General features: G+C 39.7%; 1 protein-coding gene across 1 annotated transcript in view; it reads right to left on the bottom strand.

The window, feature by feature from the left end:
* The window catches only part of LOC126473725 (ubiquitin conjugation factor E4 A), a 117027-nt gene that overhangs the window by 87191 nt on the left and 14197 nt on the right, over nucleotides 1-15639 (bottom strand). The window contains exons 3-4 of the mRNA XM_050100973.1: nucleotides 6777-7071; nucleotides 6540-6685 (exon numbers count right to left, since the gene is read on the bottom strand). Coding sequence (XP_049956930.1) covers nucleotides 6540-6685; nucleotides 6777-7071 — 441 coding nt within the window. The remainder of the gene's footprint in view (nucleotides 1-6539; nucleotides 6686-6776; nucleotides 7072-15639) is intronic.

Below are 15639 nucleotides of genomic sequence, written 5' to 3'. Positions count from 1 at the left end.
TGCAAAACATTGGTAGTCTAGGTCTGCGATCTCGGAGCCAAGATTTGACCAGACCACGTGTTGTTGTGACAAACTTTTTATCCAGAATATGCCCCAATGGCCAATATGCAGGATGCACAGTCCGACCAAAGAGGAAGAGCAATTAAGGTGTGACAATGGTTCTCATCCAAGGCTCACATCAAAGTCCCTTGATTTAGGTGTAGTTGATGGCACCATGCCTTTAGGGCCAAAATTTGGACCTGGTAGGTGTGTCCTGTCACTCATGTTGTACAAAGTGAATAAGGCAGCATAATGCCAGTTTCTTGCTGTTGGCAGCCACAGTGTCAATCAATGTTAATTTAAATAATTTAATTGGATAGATAAAAAATCTACTCACCAAGCGGGGGAAGAACACGCACATAAAAGAGGGTTGTAATAGGGCAAGATTTGGAGAAGTGGCTCCTTCTCTGGGCAGAAGGACTGAATGGGAAGGAAGAGGGGTGTAGGAAAAGGACTGGAGAGATCTAAGAGAATGGGTAGATTTTGGGAAACCAGATCTGTGGATCAGAGGAGACTTATTGCACGGGATGAGAAGGAGAGAGTGATTGTTGGGGACTGCATTGGACAAGATTTGAAAACCTGAGAGCTTAAAGGTGGAAGACAGGGTAATATACAAGACTGAGATTACTGCTTACACATCACACATGAGTTAATGAGAGTGAAAAGCTAAGTGCACTGTATGTAGCAGAGGTGGGGGCGGCGAAAAATAGACAGGTAAGACAATGAAAGATGTAGAAAACTAAATTGGAGTGAAGAAAAGAATAGTTACTGTGAAGAAATGCTGAGATGGAAGAAAGTAACATAAATTAAGGCCAGGTGGGTGGCGAGAACCAAGGACATGTTGTAGAGCCTGTTCCCATCTGCGGATTTCTCATTCCTTCTCCTTCCTTCTCATCCCATGAGGTAAGTCTCCCCTGACCCACAGTTCTGGGTGACTTTCCTAAAATCTATCCCCTTTCCTAGACCTCTCCAGTCCCTTTCCTTCACCCCTCTTCCTTCCCTTTCACCCCTTCTGCCTGAGGAAGGAGCAACTTGCTCCAAAATATTGCCTAATTACAACCCTCTTTTATGTGTGTGTTAAGCCATCGTTTGGTAAGTACATTTTTTATCTATCCAATTAAATTATTTTGTTTGGAAATTGAATGGTAAGTGATGCTTGGGCCAAATTTGGTGAGCAATGGGATGATTTAAAGTTCTGACAATATTATGAAAAGGAAAGTTGCTACTCACCGTATAGCAGAGTTGCTGAGTCGCAGATAGGCACAACAAAAAGACTGTCACAAATAAGTAACTACAACTGAACTACATAAATAATAGTGAGGGTCTCCTGCTCTATTTAGAACAGCATTTCTGACAAACAGACAATGTCTTAGAAGCGTATACGGTAGGATGCTTGGTGCCATCACGGTATTTATGGGATAAGGTTTCACCTATACCCTCAGGTACTGGGCCTTATTAGCCAATGCGACAGTTCCGCACCAGCTGAACGAGTGCTGGCAGTATTGAATAAATGGTTTGCATATGTATACAATCTTTGTAATTGAACCACTTGGCGAGTAGTGTATACTAGCTCCGCCTGCCTGCGAACAAACTGAGAGGCACCACCAGGGTCTGTGCCCTAAGGGACAGTGTTGGTACAATTTACTCTGAAGGAATGCATCAGTTGTTGCTATCAGAGGCAACCAGGAGTGTACACCATTAAACATAGTACCCAATTAAGGCAATATTTTAAAGACTGGAAAGCTTTTTGGGAGCCAGAGAACAATTTGAAACACACGTCTTGGTGCCATAGCTGTTTCGATGGGTAAGAGAGTTATGCTAGGTTTAGAACGAATCAGCCATAATAGTGGACCTTCCCCATAAAATTTGTAAGTCTTTGATGCCTGCAGAGGGCTGCAGTGTACCAATCACAGCAATGTAATCCTTGACTAGTTTCGTTCCATATTCTGGGAATTTGAACCATAAATATGTCAAAGTAGGTTGCATGAAAGAACATTTTGCACATATTGCATTAAAGTCCTCTTCCTGCTGCCAGTTCTGGCACAGTAGCTCGAGATTGTGAAGGCGATCCTCTGCAATTGCAGTTGTGATCAAAAGATAGTCAAAATATGCGTCATAGTTGGGAATTCCTGCAGTAGTTGACCCATAAAATACTGAAATATGGCAGGGGCTATAGAGACTCCAAAAAGTAACCAATTATAATGGTAAATGCCTTGTGGTGCATTTAGCACTGATAAGTTTGTGATGCAGCATGCAAGGGGATTTCATTTTTACTGAATAAAGTACTGAGTGATTAATTAAAGTGCAGCTACTCACAGAGGTCCAGTGTAGGCCGTAATTATCGTGTGGCAGTAAAACTTAGCAAATATTCTAATGCAACGTGGAACTGAATTATGCTGTAAATTCCAAATTTGGCTGCCAGGTGTTAATCTAGTGTTATGAACGCAAGAAAGATATACATAAACGTTTTCATATCTAATGGATTATGAACAGGACGTGGGCAGAAAAGATCAAACACGTGAAAAAGGCATAATGGTGATTTTCTTATTAACCGCTGCTTACACATTTTGTTCAATATGAGCAACAGAGACATTGACGAGATGATGCATCCATAAAATGGAATGATCAACAATCGCTTGCAGCAGTTCGGATGGAATCTGAGCAACATATTCCAGTAAACGCTTTCAGATCACGTAGAGACTGAACGTGTCCCAGGTAAAAGTGTTCTTTTAGATATCTGCAGAGCCAAAAGTCACATAGATTCAGATCAAGTGACCTTGCAGGCCATGGTCCTGAAAAACTTCTGGAGATAACATATTCATGGAAGGTAGCATTAAGCAGATCTTTCACTGGGCAACTGACATGAGATGTTGCACCATCTTGCATGCTAACAGTGGTTTCGACACAGCTGCACTCTTCCAAAGCAGGAATTGCATGCTGTATAAGGAGGTCTTGATAATATGCAGATGTCACGGTACACATGACAGGCCCTCTGAGTGTATTCTCCTCAAAGAAAATCAGACCAAGGATAAAGGTGCTTGTGAATCCACACCACACAGTCACATACAGCGAGTGCAATGGCTCTCTGGTGTGGTTTAACAGTACACCAAATTCTGCAGCTCTTTGTATTCACTGCAACCTGTAGCGTAAAATATGCCTCACCACTCCATTGAATAGTGTCCAGCCATTTGTCAACTTTGATCCATGCCAGAAACCAAAGAGCAAATTCAGAATGTTGCTGTGGCTCATGAAGTTTCACTTGCTGCACTGTCTGCTTCTTGTACGGGCACCAATGTAAAAAGGGACTGCAAAACTTTCTGTACTGTTCACCATGGGAAGGACAATTCTCATATCAATACACGAGCACTAGTACTACCCAGGGCATGTGTGGTATGGTCAGTTACAGCAAAAGTAACCTTGTTAATAACTTCCACCAGGATAGACCGCCCTTCTCTGCCAGGTGCCACACCAAACTCGTCTGAGTTTTCGAATTTCATTAACATCTTCTTTAAACCATTTAATGATATCAGACCTCTCCTCAGAACTTTCAGTCACTGATAATCTCTCAATGCAGCACTGTGATTGATGCAGTTCATAAAACATTTTCACTCACAGCACAAAGTCTCTCTCGATAGCAATACTACTCACATTAGGGCTTGCCATATGACACTGTGGATGTCATACCATCTTACAAACAGTGCACAGTGTCAGATTTGCCCCTTGTGGCGAAAACTGGAACTAATTTCTTTCCAGTGTAAATTGCTTCTGCATTAATACATCGGCATATCTATCAAGGTTTGCTGCCATATAATAACTACAGCCCACACTGGACCTCCATTAGTGGCTGCACTTTAATTATAACCAGCCAGTACCCGACCTACTTTTGCAACGTGTTCAGTCGGGAACAGTAGATGATAAATTTCCACTTCAGCATGTGTATTGATTGTTGCTTTGAAATTACCTCAAAGTCTCAAGGTTTGTTGGATTTGCATAATGTTATTAGGAGAGTCGCCCAATTCCAATAACTATGGGGAACAAGCGTTAATAAGTCTTCATGAATGAGCCTGTCCAGCTCTCCATGCTGCCGCCATCACTTAACGAGTGAATGAGCTTCAAAATCCGTAGTCTTCCCCAGTCCAGGTGAGAAAATTTGGCTATATTTATTACAGAGAGTATTTAAGACAACACTAGGCCCTTTGGATTGCATAGCATGCAGTGTTCCATAAGTGGTAAATCCAGAAGTGTGGAAAGAGTCCATTCCAACAAAATTGTTCCCTTTGGGTCAGCTACCACAAAAAAATTTACTGGTTGAGTGTCCTGCTTATAAGTAAGTAAAACTGGAAAAGTTTCCTGGCATATGATTACATCCATATGTCCAAGATTTCTCTCAGGTGCTAGCAATGGCACTGAGCCTAAATTTAAGTAAGTATTTGTACATTGGTTTAGAAATGACACTGACGCACCGGTGTCCAAAAGTAATTTCACAAGATGTTACTCTATGTATGTGTCCATGCACAGTTTCTAGGCTGCATTTTGAGAAGTCAGCACTTTCGTATCTTGTTCGCTAACATGGTTCACTTCCACAGGTTGAAGCTTATCTGCATTGGAAGCGCTACAACATACCTCTTGCAGAGCACGCACTGAATGCAAGGTGAAGGGCCATGTTTACAGCCATGTGGTGACACAGCTCCTGAGGTGGCCCTTCGTCACTAGTGTGGTCGTTCACAAGATCACAGAGCAGTTGGGGGTCCCATAACTGGTGACAGGATACCTTATATAACCAGTGCCAGAGTGTTCACAGCCACAATGTCTTCTTCCATCAAAAACAAACTCTGAGCTGCATGGGTAGTTTTGTGGCCATGAGCTATTAACTTTCATTAGTGACTGATCTGATTTCCTCAACACACGGTTCCTCACTTCTGAGTCGATGTAAGTCACATCATAAGGTCCCTGATTAGAGTGTCTGCATAATACTGTCCTCATGAACATTTAAAATTGTGTTTCGTACTTAATCCTTGTAGGCTGGCTGCAATGACATATGCTTTTTTTAAAATTGTTCTTCCAACATCTAGGCATCTTGAGTTCTGCAGAAGTCACTGAAGCCTCTAATTTTTGTATTAGATGGCACAGTTCTGGGATTCCAGACAAGAACGTGTTTTTTGTCTCTCAGAGTCAGGAATTTGACAAGCTGAAAATACATTTACAGTCATCAGCAGTAAGTGCCCCATTCTTCACATTAAGTGGTGGAAAGGTCGTAAACATGAGTGACATGGGAGACATCCCTTCTACATTCATTCACACTTGCACTGCCTGTAACAGCTGTTGTCAGCTCCTTATAACATTGGATGGTTTGTGCCAGGAGTAGCTGTAAATGTTTCCTGGTTTAAAACCCATATTCTCACCTAATTACAATGTTGTTCAAACGCCGATATGCAGATGTCATAGGTCCCGATTCATTGCCACTTTTGTAAAAAAGGCAATCTACTTAAACAAAAAAGGATGTTTACTCATAACACGAGATATAAGTTTCTATAGGAACAGTGCAAGCTATCTTAAAGTCTGTATTGCCAAGCAAAATCCAGTCCAAGACATGTGATAGTTCCATAGATCACAAATGGAATCAACCAGAACAACACCATAGCCAAAATGAAAATATTTGTAGTATGCACTCACTAACTGCTGATCTCAATCCTGAGCTGGCTTATATGCCAGAGTCTAGCATGGCTCCATCAGAAAGTGCACCTGAGGATCAATGTGATCTGAGTGGTGGTGCCACAGCAGTCAATAGTAATACTGTACCACATACTCAGTTTTGATGGTAATATCGGGGTACCACTACATAATACTACTTGCAATTAATCATTTCTTTATTTTTTTCAGAGAGAAGTGACACAGTAAGAAACAATCAATACCATATTTATTTTTGCTACTAATTTCATTGTGTACAAAGAAAAATAAGTAAAAGAAGGCAATTAAAGAGTTTTTGTAGCAACCTTGGAGGATCGCCACTACTAAGCTCTGACGAAAAATTCAGGACGAGATGAATATGCATTGGGAAGGGGGAGCAGAAAGGAAAAGATTTACAGAGAACATACACATAGCAAACAGTCCCATGGTTGTTACTCACCCGTGTGATTTCTTAATAATTTTGGATACAGTATTTCATAATAAGAGGTGTAAGTAATAAACAGAAAGTTGCTATAAAATCCTACACTCAAACAGGATTTCCTATCTCTGGTTTTCCTTTTTGCTCAAAAAGGAGGGAAAAAACTGAGATTTCTTCTTTATTTCTAACTGGAATATTAACATGAAGTTCTCCTACTTGGTGTGTTAGAGACCTATATTTTATTTTATTTTATTTTATAGTTTGTATTGAGGAGCAAAACAATTATAGTGTACACCAAATGTGTACAGTAATTTCTTTTTTATTTTTTCTGTGTCAATTTGAATAATATCACTGTGTTATATATGTTCCATTTCTCATAATTTGCTATACTTACCTGAAACAGTCCTTGTGCTCTTCAATTTGCCATAAATAATCCATTACAACATACATAGGACGTCTGTAATTGAATTTCTGTTCAAAAGCAACACTCTGACCTGTCATTTCAATTCCCACAAAAACTTCCAGAAGACTGCGCACTATCTGAAAGTAGAGAAGAAAATTAAATCAACAACAGAGTACAGATCTACCAGCTCACTGTACATAAATATACATTAAAAACATCACTATTTACCTGATTGCGATGAGGATGTTCTTTAAAAAGGCGTTCACGAAAAAATGCTCCATATGAACTGGTGCTGAAAGCTGGATTCTCTTTATGATGAGGAAGTAGTGACTCTAAACACTCTGCCAATCGTGCTCTTAAATGAGGATTACGCATCCTTTGCTGAGACCCCATAAACACTAATACCTCTGTTAATATTGGACTCAAAAAATCAAATCCTTGCTCTTCCAGTGTTCTTGGATTAAATCGCCGTAAGAAACTTAGAAATCCAACAGTATTCTCAATCAGGAATTCAGGAACACAGCTGTAATGGGCCACCAAGAGAAGAGAATAACTCAAGTGCCATGAAACAAAGTAGAGATTACACATAATGATAGCTACAGTATTAACATCAATGTAAGTTCTTGAAAAATAAATAATGATAGCTACAGTATTAACATCAATGTAAGTTCTTGAAAAATAAACTGCAAACAGCTGTTGTAAGATCCTTTAACACCTCTACCAGTTTCACAACATTAGAGTTGCATCTTCAGACACATTTATTTTCAGATCATTTATAGGCAAAAGTTGAGTGCATCAGACATCCAATCATTCCCAGTCACATTGTATTAATTTGTCAAGAGAGTGACAAAATTTAACTATTAAAACAGGCAGGATGAAGAAGATGGCCACAGGAGGAAGTCAGCTCAGAATAGATATGATACAAGTTGGCGAGAACCATCATGGGTGAATGCTGGCAGAATAATAAGTGAATATGTCAACAATGCTCACATATACATTCAGTATTCCACCAGCATCCATCCATAACCATCCTCACCAAAATGTATCAGATCCATTCTGACCTAAATCCTTTCTATGACCACCTTCTTTATCCCGCCTGTTTTAATTTTTGACTTTCGTCACTATTTTGATGAATTAATATGACCTGACTGGGATGATGAGACATCCAATGCATTCAACTTGTGACTGTAAATGATCTGAAAATAAATGTACAAGAAGATGCAATTCTCATCCTACAATGGTTGCTTGTGAATTATTTTTCAAGAATGCATACCTTTAGCTGCAGATGCCCATATTATAAAGTTCACTGTTACCAACATAAGTAATGGTTGTCCTAAAAATATAGTAGTTCTCTCTCTCTCTCTCTCTCTCTCTCTCTCTCTCTCTCTCTCTCTCTCTCTCTCCACCCCCCCCCCCCCAACCCCCCCCCTCCCTCTGTCCACCCCCCTGCCTTCTCACTCCGCATCTACCAGCCTTACGCATGACATAAATTCACAACATATCCATCTTTTGACAACTACCTTAATAACAGTGTACTTTTCCATTCTGAATTATGCATTATATTTTTGCAATTCTTCTCTCTCAACCCCTGCAAGGAAAAAATATAGGTGTGTACATACATCTATAGTTAATGTTGGATGGGCCCAGTTCATTCTATTCAAGAACTCAGCTTTTTTTAAATCTACACTGCAGCTGTCATTGCTGTTTGCTAAATCTGAAGTACACGGTTATAGATCCAAATAATGGAACTGAAGACAATTCTGTTGAATTCTCCACACCTTTTTTCCATGTATGATCAATTTCAAGCATTTGATTTAAATCTAATCAATAAGATGGAAGGATCTTAGCTCACCACAACGTACTTATTGAGACAATAAATGTTCGTTCTGATGTACTGTAACATACACTTTTGAAAACATAAAAAAGCTTGAAATTATCCACCTCTTTTCGTACCAACTATTTCACTTATACTTACTCCATCAGTTCTCAATAGGTGATCTGAGCTTTCGCTTTTGGTTCCTTTCTAGAAATTATGCCCAACATTAATAATATTTATTACCCACAGTGACATAATAGTTTGGTGGGGGATAGCTTCCATGACTAATCCTGTCAGGTCTGATATGAGAGCACAGTACAACTTGTTTTATGACACTATGCTGAAAGAACATTTTGAAGGAATTGAGGTATCTCAGTTGAAGTTGGAGGTCAGGTCAGATAAGTTGCATCTACTGTTTTAATTAATAGCATAAACCTTTTTGCTGATACAAAAGTGCTCTCTACGCTCCTTGGTGAGAGCAGCTTTTGTTATGGACGTACTGCTCACCAAATGCTGGTGCCTGTGTTGAGAGATGGCATTCTAACCCATACAAAATAATTATCATCCAATTTGATTTTTGCACATCTTACAGTCTGATATCTCCACTCAATAAAGAAATGAATTTCTTTTTGCTATCCATCATACTTACAGAGTTTATAGAGGTAGAAATGCATTGTGTAAATTTTGTGTGTGGTTGATTTTAGCTAATAAATCGCAGTGAATGAAATGTAGGTAAGACATCAAAATTTTATTTAAAACTGAGAGCAGAATAATGTCTCATTTCATTCTCAAGTTATTGTGTTTCATATCTGATGGACAGTCATGCGCCACCCACCCATTCACATCTCTGTGCATCATGAATCATGTGGTCTTAACATTCGTCATACCTCATAAACAATTCAGTGTATCGAAACAAGGTTTTTAGAAATGAGACCACACAATGAGGCACATATGTTGTATGATAAATACTCAAAGCTTCTTTATTCACCGTGACATGGAAGTAACTCATCCGCAGCAGTGAGAGGTCGGCTGCTCAGGATGTAAACAGATATCCATAGCACTGTAGGAAACACCTGGGGAAATGGTGTAGCAGCATGTATACACAAACCCACAGCAGCAAAAGGATTAATGGTAACATCAACAACAATGTATCAGTAACTTTTGAAATACACTGAGGTGACAAGTGTCATGGGATACTTCCTAACAGCATGTCGGGTCCTCTTTTGCCCACTAACCATGCTACCTCTATAGTCATCCGTAAGTGTGAAAGTGTTGCCAGTATACGATTTTGTACATGAACTGACCTCTTGATTATGTCCCATAATTGTTTGACGGGATTCATGTTGGGCATCCTGGGTGGCCAAATCACTCCCTCAAATTCTCCAGAATGTTCTTCAAACCAACTGGAGACAATCGTGGGCCAGTGAGATGGCGCATCATCATACATCAAAATTACATCTGGCATAATCCAATCACTTCAGACAGGAAGGTCTCAGATGTTATTGAATATAGCATATGTTAAAATTCAGGAGTAAGTTAGAAACACATATTTTTTTTATTTTCTCCAAAAAAATTCCCAACCCAAGATATAGGCCTCCAAAGATGACACTGTGAACACCATTTTGAAAATGGAAATTTTGAACAAAATTTTAAAATGCTGTATCCCTGTAACAGTTCTAGATATTTTGTTAGTGTTTTTATTTATTTATTTATTTATTTGAAAGGTAATTGCTTTATGATTACAGTAGTATCCTCCATTTTGACATATCTTTCAAAGATCTTTTACTGTCGCCTTTTGAATTTTTTTTTATAATTTAGAGATTTTATTTCCACAAATGCCAATCCAGAAAAGTTAGATTTTTTCCTATTGATTAGTACCTTGTAGTACTACATTCTCTGTAAAGGAGAGCGTCCACTTTAAAGTTGGACAGGTTTTATTTTGAAAAATTATTTTTTTTAACTTCTTCACTGAAGTTGTTTCTTATTAATTTCTTTGTTGCAATGTTTATTTCTATTGTCTTTGTTGCAGTTATTTCTTATCACTTTCTTTGTTGCAGTTATTTCTTTTCACTTTCATTGTTGCAGATATTTCTTACACTTTGTTCTTGTTTCTAGTCAGTTTCTTTGTTGTGGATGTTCATTGCAGGAGTCTGTATTGTAGTTGTTCAGTGCTAAATTGTTTACTGAAGAGGCTTCTAAGAAATCTGAGACCATCCAGTGAGTTCTGTGATTTCATGAGTAATTTATCAGTTGACACAGTTGCAGTGTGTGTTGTGAAAAGGACTGTTTGAAATGTCTTCCGACTGGGGTCACAGGAGAGTGAAGTGTGCTGACTATTTGCATATCCATAAAAGAGTGATATACAAGACAAACAAAAAGTACTGACTTTGTTCAGGTTGAGAATAAGTGTTCTCATTTGAAGACTCTGTTTCAAAGTGAAGATGTTTCCAGTGACGGCTTTTTGTGTTCTAAATGTTTTGACAGAATAACAACAATGATACTATCTGAACAAGGTGAAGCCTGCCATGGTGCAGATTTTGCATCAATAGAGGAAGGATTAAATACCCTGAATCAGTCAACTACAGAGGTAGGTGCTAGTCCTGTTAAGAAACCATGGTCAGTGAAGTCGAGTCATAAGCTCTACGCATCAAGAAAGCACAGAGAAATTACTAAAGCTATGGATGAATACACTACAGCAAAACTGACCACACTCTTCAAAGTAGAAATTCCATCTTCAGAAGAAAATAAACCAAAGCTCTCTTGCACCTTTTGCCAGGAATTTTTCACAAATACCAATTTAGCTGTCGAATATCGTGCATCCGACAGTGAAAGGTACAAGTTTTAACTATTATTCCAGAGACATTTTCAAAGAAAACAGTTTTGAACCACATTTCATCAGTATCAAAGCACATGGTAGGCAAATCAAAAAACATGAAGTCTGTAAAAGGAGTCCTTGGAAGACCAGGTCCCTATTATGGTCATCCTGTAGAAGCAGCTCAAGTTCAAATAGTGCAGTCATTTTATCTGGAAGATAAATGGGGCTGTTCTCCCCAGAACGCAAAAAAAAAAAAAAGGGGACACTATACTGTAACAGTTGAAGGTCAAAAAGTTGTGAAAGTGAAGAGGTACATGACTCGCAGTATTAATGAAACTTTTGCAATTTATAAAAGCAGCTACACAACTTCACATATTGGAAGATCAAAACTGTATGCACTATGAACTAAGTGGGTAGTTCTACACCCACCTAGCGACGTCTGTTTATGTGTGTACTGTGCAAATTTTGAACTTTGTGTGATAACTTTGAAGAACTTACTGGAGCACGTTACATATGAAACCTTGGTTGGGTGTATGAAGTCATTAGTAGTCTGTAACGTAATGCGAGAGACTTGTTTGTTTCAAGAATGTGGTAACTGCCCTGGAAAGGGAGGACTGTCTTTACACACACTTGGCCTGGAAGGCGTAGCAGATAACTTTGCAGAAACTACATATGCGACATGGGAGGAAAATAAACTAATTAAGAAAACTGTTGCCTTTGACAGTTTCACTGATGAACTTGGTAAATGGTCAGTGAAAGCAGTAACACACCAGCATCTGAAGAAACGGCAACAACAACACATTGCAGAAGCGAAAGGGTGTGTACAGGCTGAAGAACTATGTTTAGTGCTTCACTGTGATTTTGCTGAGAACTGGTCTGTAACTCTATCACAAGAAGTACAAGGGTATCATTGGAGTAATGACCAGGTTTCAATTTTTACAGGAGTGACATATTTTCAAAACAAGACTACAAGTATTGCAGTTATAAGTGATGACACAGAACATGATTTGACACATGCTTTGCTAGCAATGCACAAAATTCTTCAACTGCAAACTGGGGCAGAGAAGATCATCATTATTTATGACGGTGCTCCTAGTCATTTTAAAAATTGTTACCAGCTGTTTGAATTGGGCAAGTCACCTTGTGCCAACTGACTGGGTATGCAGTGCTACTGGTCACGGGCAGGGGCCTTGTGATGGTGTAGGTGGCCTGCTAAAGCACCATGCTACCAAACATAATCTTTCCAGACCAAATACAGCTGCGATTAAGAATGCTGAGGATTTTATGAGAGTCATGAAATCTTACACATCCACAGCCCTCATTCTTTTACCCAAAGAGAAAACCGAAGAATTCCATGAGCAGACAAAAGAAGAATGGTCCAAACAAACTACACCTGTGAAAGAAAGTCAGAAGACACATTTTTGGACTCAAAGTGATGAGCAAACTCATATTGCACGCACTTTAAGGAGCAAGAAAGAAGAAATCTTCGTTCATTCCGCCAACATCTCAGAAAGAGCAGGATAGTATTCAGATTCACGACCTGAGACGGGGGATGTTTGTGGCATGTGTGTATGACTGTGACCGGTGGATTGCACATTATAGACACCAGTTATGAGTTAAATGAAACTGTAGTCAACTTTATGCCCTGCATGGAGCAGCTGCTGGATATAGGTTTCCAGGTGAAGGACAGCAAGAATGCCATCAGTGCTCCCTTCCTGTTCACAATGTTTTGAAGATTGTAAGTGATCCAGTTCCTATTGGTTCAACAGGAAGGCATCACTCTATATCAAATAAAGATACTGAAGCAGTGGAACACATTTTTAGTTCAGTGACTGGCTAATTTCAGTGCAAAACAGAGTGCATAGAAGTTGTATAAACTGAAACCTTTAAGTCTTTGGACCTTTCACATACATTTTGGTACCATTTAAAATGCTTGAAAAATGAGTCACTTACTCATCTTCCAAAACTAAAATTATGTTAAATAAGGCTAGGTTTTGATTTTTATGATACTGTTATGTGATAATGTAGTTATAAAACAGGTTTTATGTATGGCAAAAATTTCAGTTGCTTATAAAACTTGTTCAACCTAAAAGTGGAAGCTCTCCTTTTCAGGGAATGTAGACTATTTGGTACTGATCAATAGAAAAAAATCAAAATTTTATGGATTGGTATTTAGAAAAAAAAATCCATAAATTATAAAAAAAAGTTCAGAACGCTACAGTAAAAGAACTTCGACAGGTAAGACCAAATGGAGGATTTCTTTGTAATCATAAAGCAATTATCTTTCAAATAAAAAACCCAACAAAAAATCTAGAACTGTTCCAGAGACACAGCATTTTAAAATTTTTCCTAAAATTTGCATCTTATAAATGGTATGCACACTGTCATCTTTCGAGGGCTGTATCTCAGAGTAGAAATTTTTTTTGGAGAAAAGGAAAAAATTTGTGTTCCTTACTTAGTTCTTAATTTTAACATATGCTAAATTCAATAAAGTCCAAGACTATGAAGGTAAGATTTTTTCCTACACTGCCTGAATCATATCGATTATGCAGCAAATGCTCTCCAAGTATTTGAACATAACCATTTCCAGTCACTGATTGGTTCAGTTGGACCAGAGGACCCAGTCCATTCCATGTAAACACAGCCCACACTATTATGGAGCCACCACTAGCTTGGATAGTTTCTTGCTGAAAACTTGGGTCCATGGCTTCATGAGATCCGTGCCACACTCAAATCCTATCACCAGCTCTTACCAACTGAAACTGGGACTCATCTAACGAGGACACAGTTTTTCAGTCATCTAGGGTCCAACCAATATGGTCACAAGCGCAGGAAAGGCGGCACTGCAAGTGATGTCATCCTGTTAGTGAAGCCGCTCGCGCCAATCGTCTGCTGCCATAGCCCATTAGCATCAAATTTCCCCACACTGCCCTAACGGATATGTTCATCTTACAGGGTCTTTCAAAAATGACCGGTATATTTGAAACGGCAATAAAAACTAAACGAGCAGTGATAGAAATACCCTGTTTGTTGCAATATGCTTGGGACAACAGTACATTTTCAGGCAGACAAACTTTCGAAATTACAGTAGTTACAATTTTCAACAACAGATGGCGCTGCGGTCTGGGAAACTCTATAGTACGATATTTTCCACATATCCACCATGCGTAGCAATAATATGGTGTAGTCTCTGAATGAAATTACCCGAAACCTTTGACAACGTGTCTGGCGGAATGGCTTCACATGCAGATGAGATGTACTGCTTCAGCTGTTCAATTGTTTCTGGATTCTGGCGGTACACCTGGTCTTTCAAGTGTCCCCACAGAAAGAAGTCACAGGGGTTCATGTCTGGCGAATAGGGAGGCCAATCCACGCCGCCTCCTGTATGTTTCGGATAGCCCAAAGCAATCACACGATCATCGAAATATTCATTCAGGAAATTAAAGACGTCGGCCGTGCGATGTGGCCGGGCACCATCTTGCATAAACCACGAAGTGTTCGCAGTGTCATCTAAGGCAGTTTGTACCGCCACAAATTCACGAAGAATGTCCAGATAGCGTGATGCAGTAATCGTTTTGGATCTGAAAAATGGGCCAATGATTCCTTTGGAAGAAATGGCGGCCCAGACCAGTACTTTTTGAGGATGCAGGGACGATGGGACTGCAACATGGGACTTTTCGGTTCCCCATATGCGCCAGTTCTGTTTATTGACGAAGCCGTCCAGGTAAAAATAAGCTTCGTCAGTAAACCAAATGCTGCCCACATGCATATCGCCGTCATCAATCCTGTGCACTATATCGTTAGCGAATGTCTCTCGTGCAGCAATGGTAGCGGCGCTGAGGGGTTGCCGCGTTTGAATTTTGTATGGATAGAGGTGTAAACTCTGGCGCATGAGACGATACGTGGACGTTGGCGTCATTTGGACCGCAGCTGCAACACGGCGAACGGAAACCCGAGGCCGCTGTTGGATCACCTGCTGCACTAGCTGCGCGTTGCCCTCTGTGGTTGCCATACGCGGTCGCCCTACCTTTCCAGCATGTTCATCCGCCACGTTCCCAGTCCGTTGAAATTTTTCAAACAGATCCTTTATTGTATCGCTTTTCGGTCCTTTGGTTACATTAAACCTCCGTTGAAAACTTCGTCTTGTTGCAACAGCACTGTGTTCTAGGCGGTGGAATTCCAACACCAGAAAAATCCTCTGTTCTAAGGAATAAACCATGTTGTCTACAGCACACTTGCACGTTGTGAACAGCACACGCTTACAGCAGAAAGACGACGTACAGAATGGCGCACCCACAGACTGCGTTGTCTTCTATATCTTTCACATCACTTGCAGCGCCATCTGTAGTTGAAAATTGTAACCACTGTAATTTCGAAAGTTTGTCCGCCTGAAAATGTACTGTTGTCCCAAGCATATTGCAACAAACGGTGTATTTCTATCGCTGCTCGTTTAGTTTTTA

This window comes from Schistocerca serialis, chromosome 1 (assembly GCF_023864345.2).
Source record: "Schistocerca serialis cubense isolate TAMUIC-IGC-003099 chromosome 1, iqSchSeri2.2, whole genome shotgun sequence".
Lineage (NCBI taxonomy): Eukaryota > Metazoa > Arthropoda > Insecta > Orthoptera > Acrididae > Schistocerca > Schistocerca serialis.
This window is presented reverse-complemented; position numbering and strand designations above follow the sequence as displayed.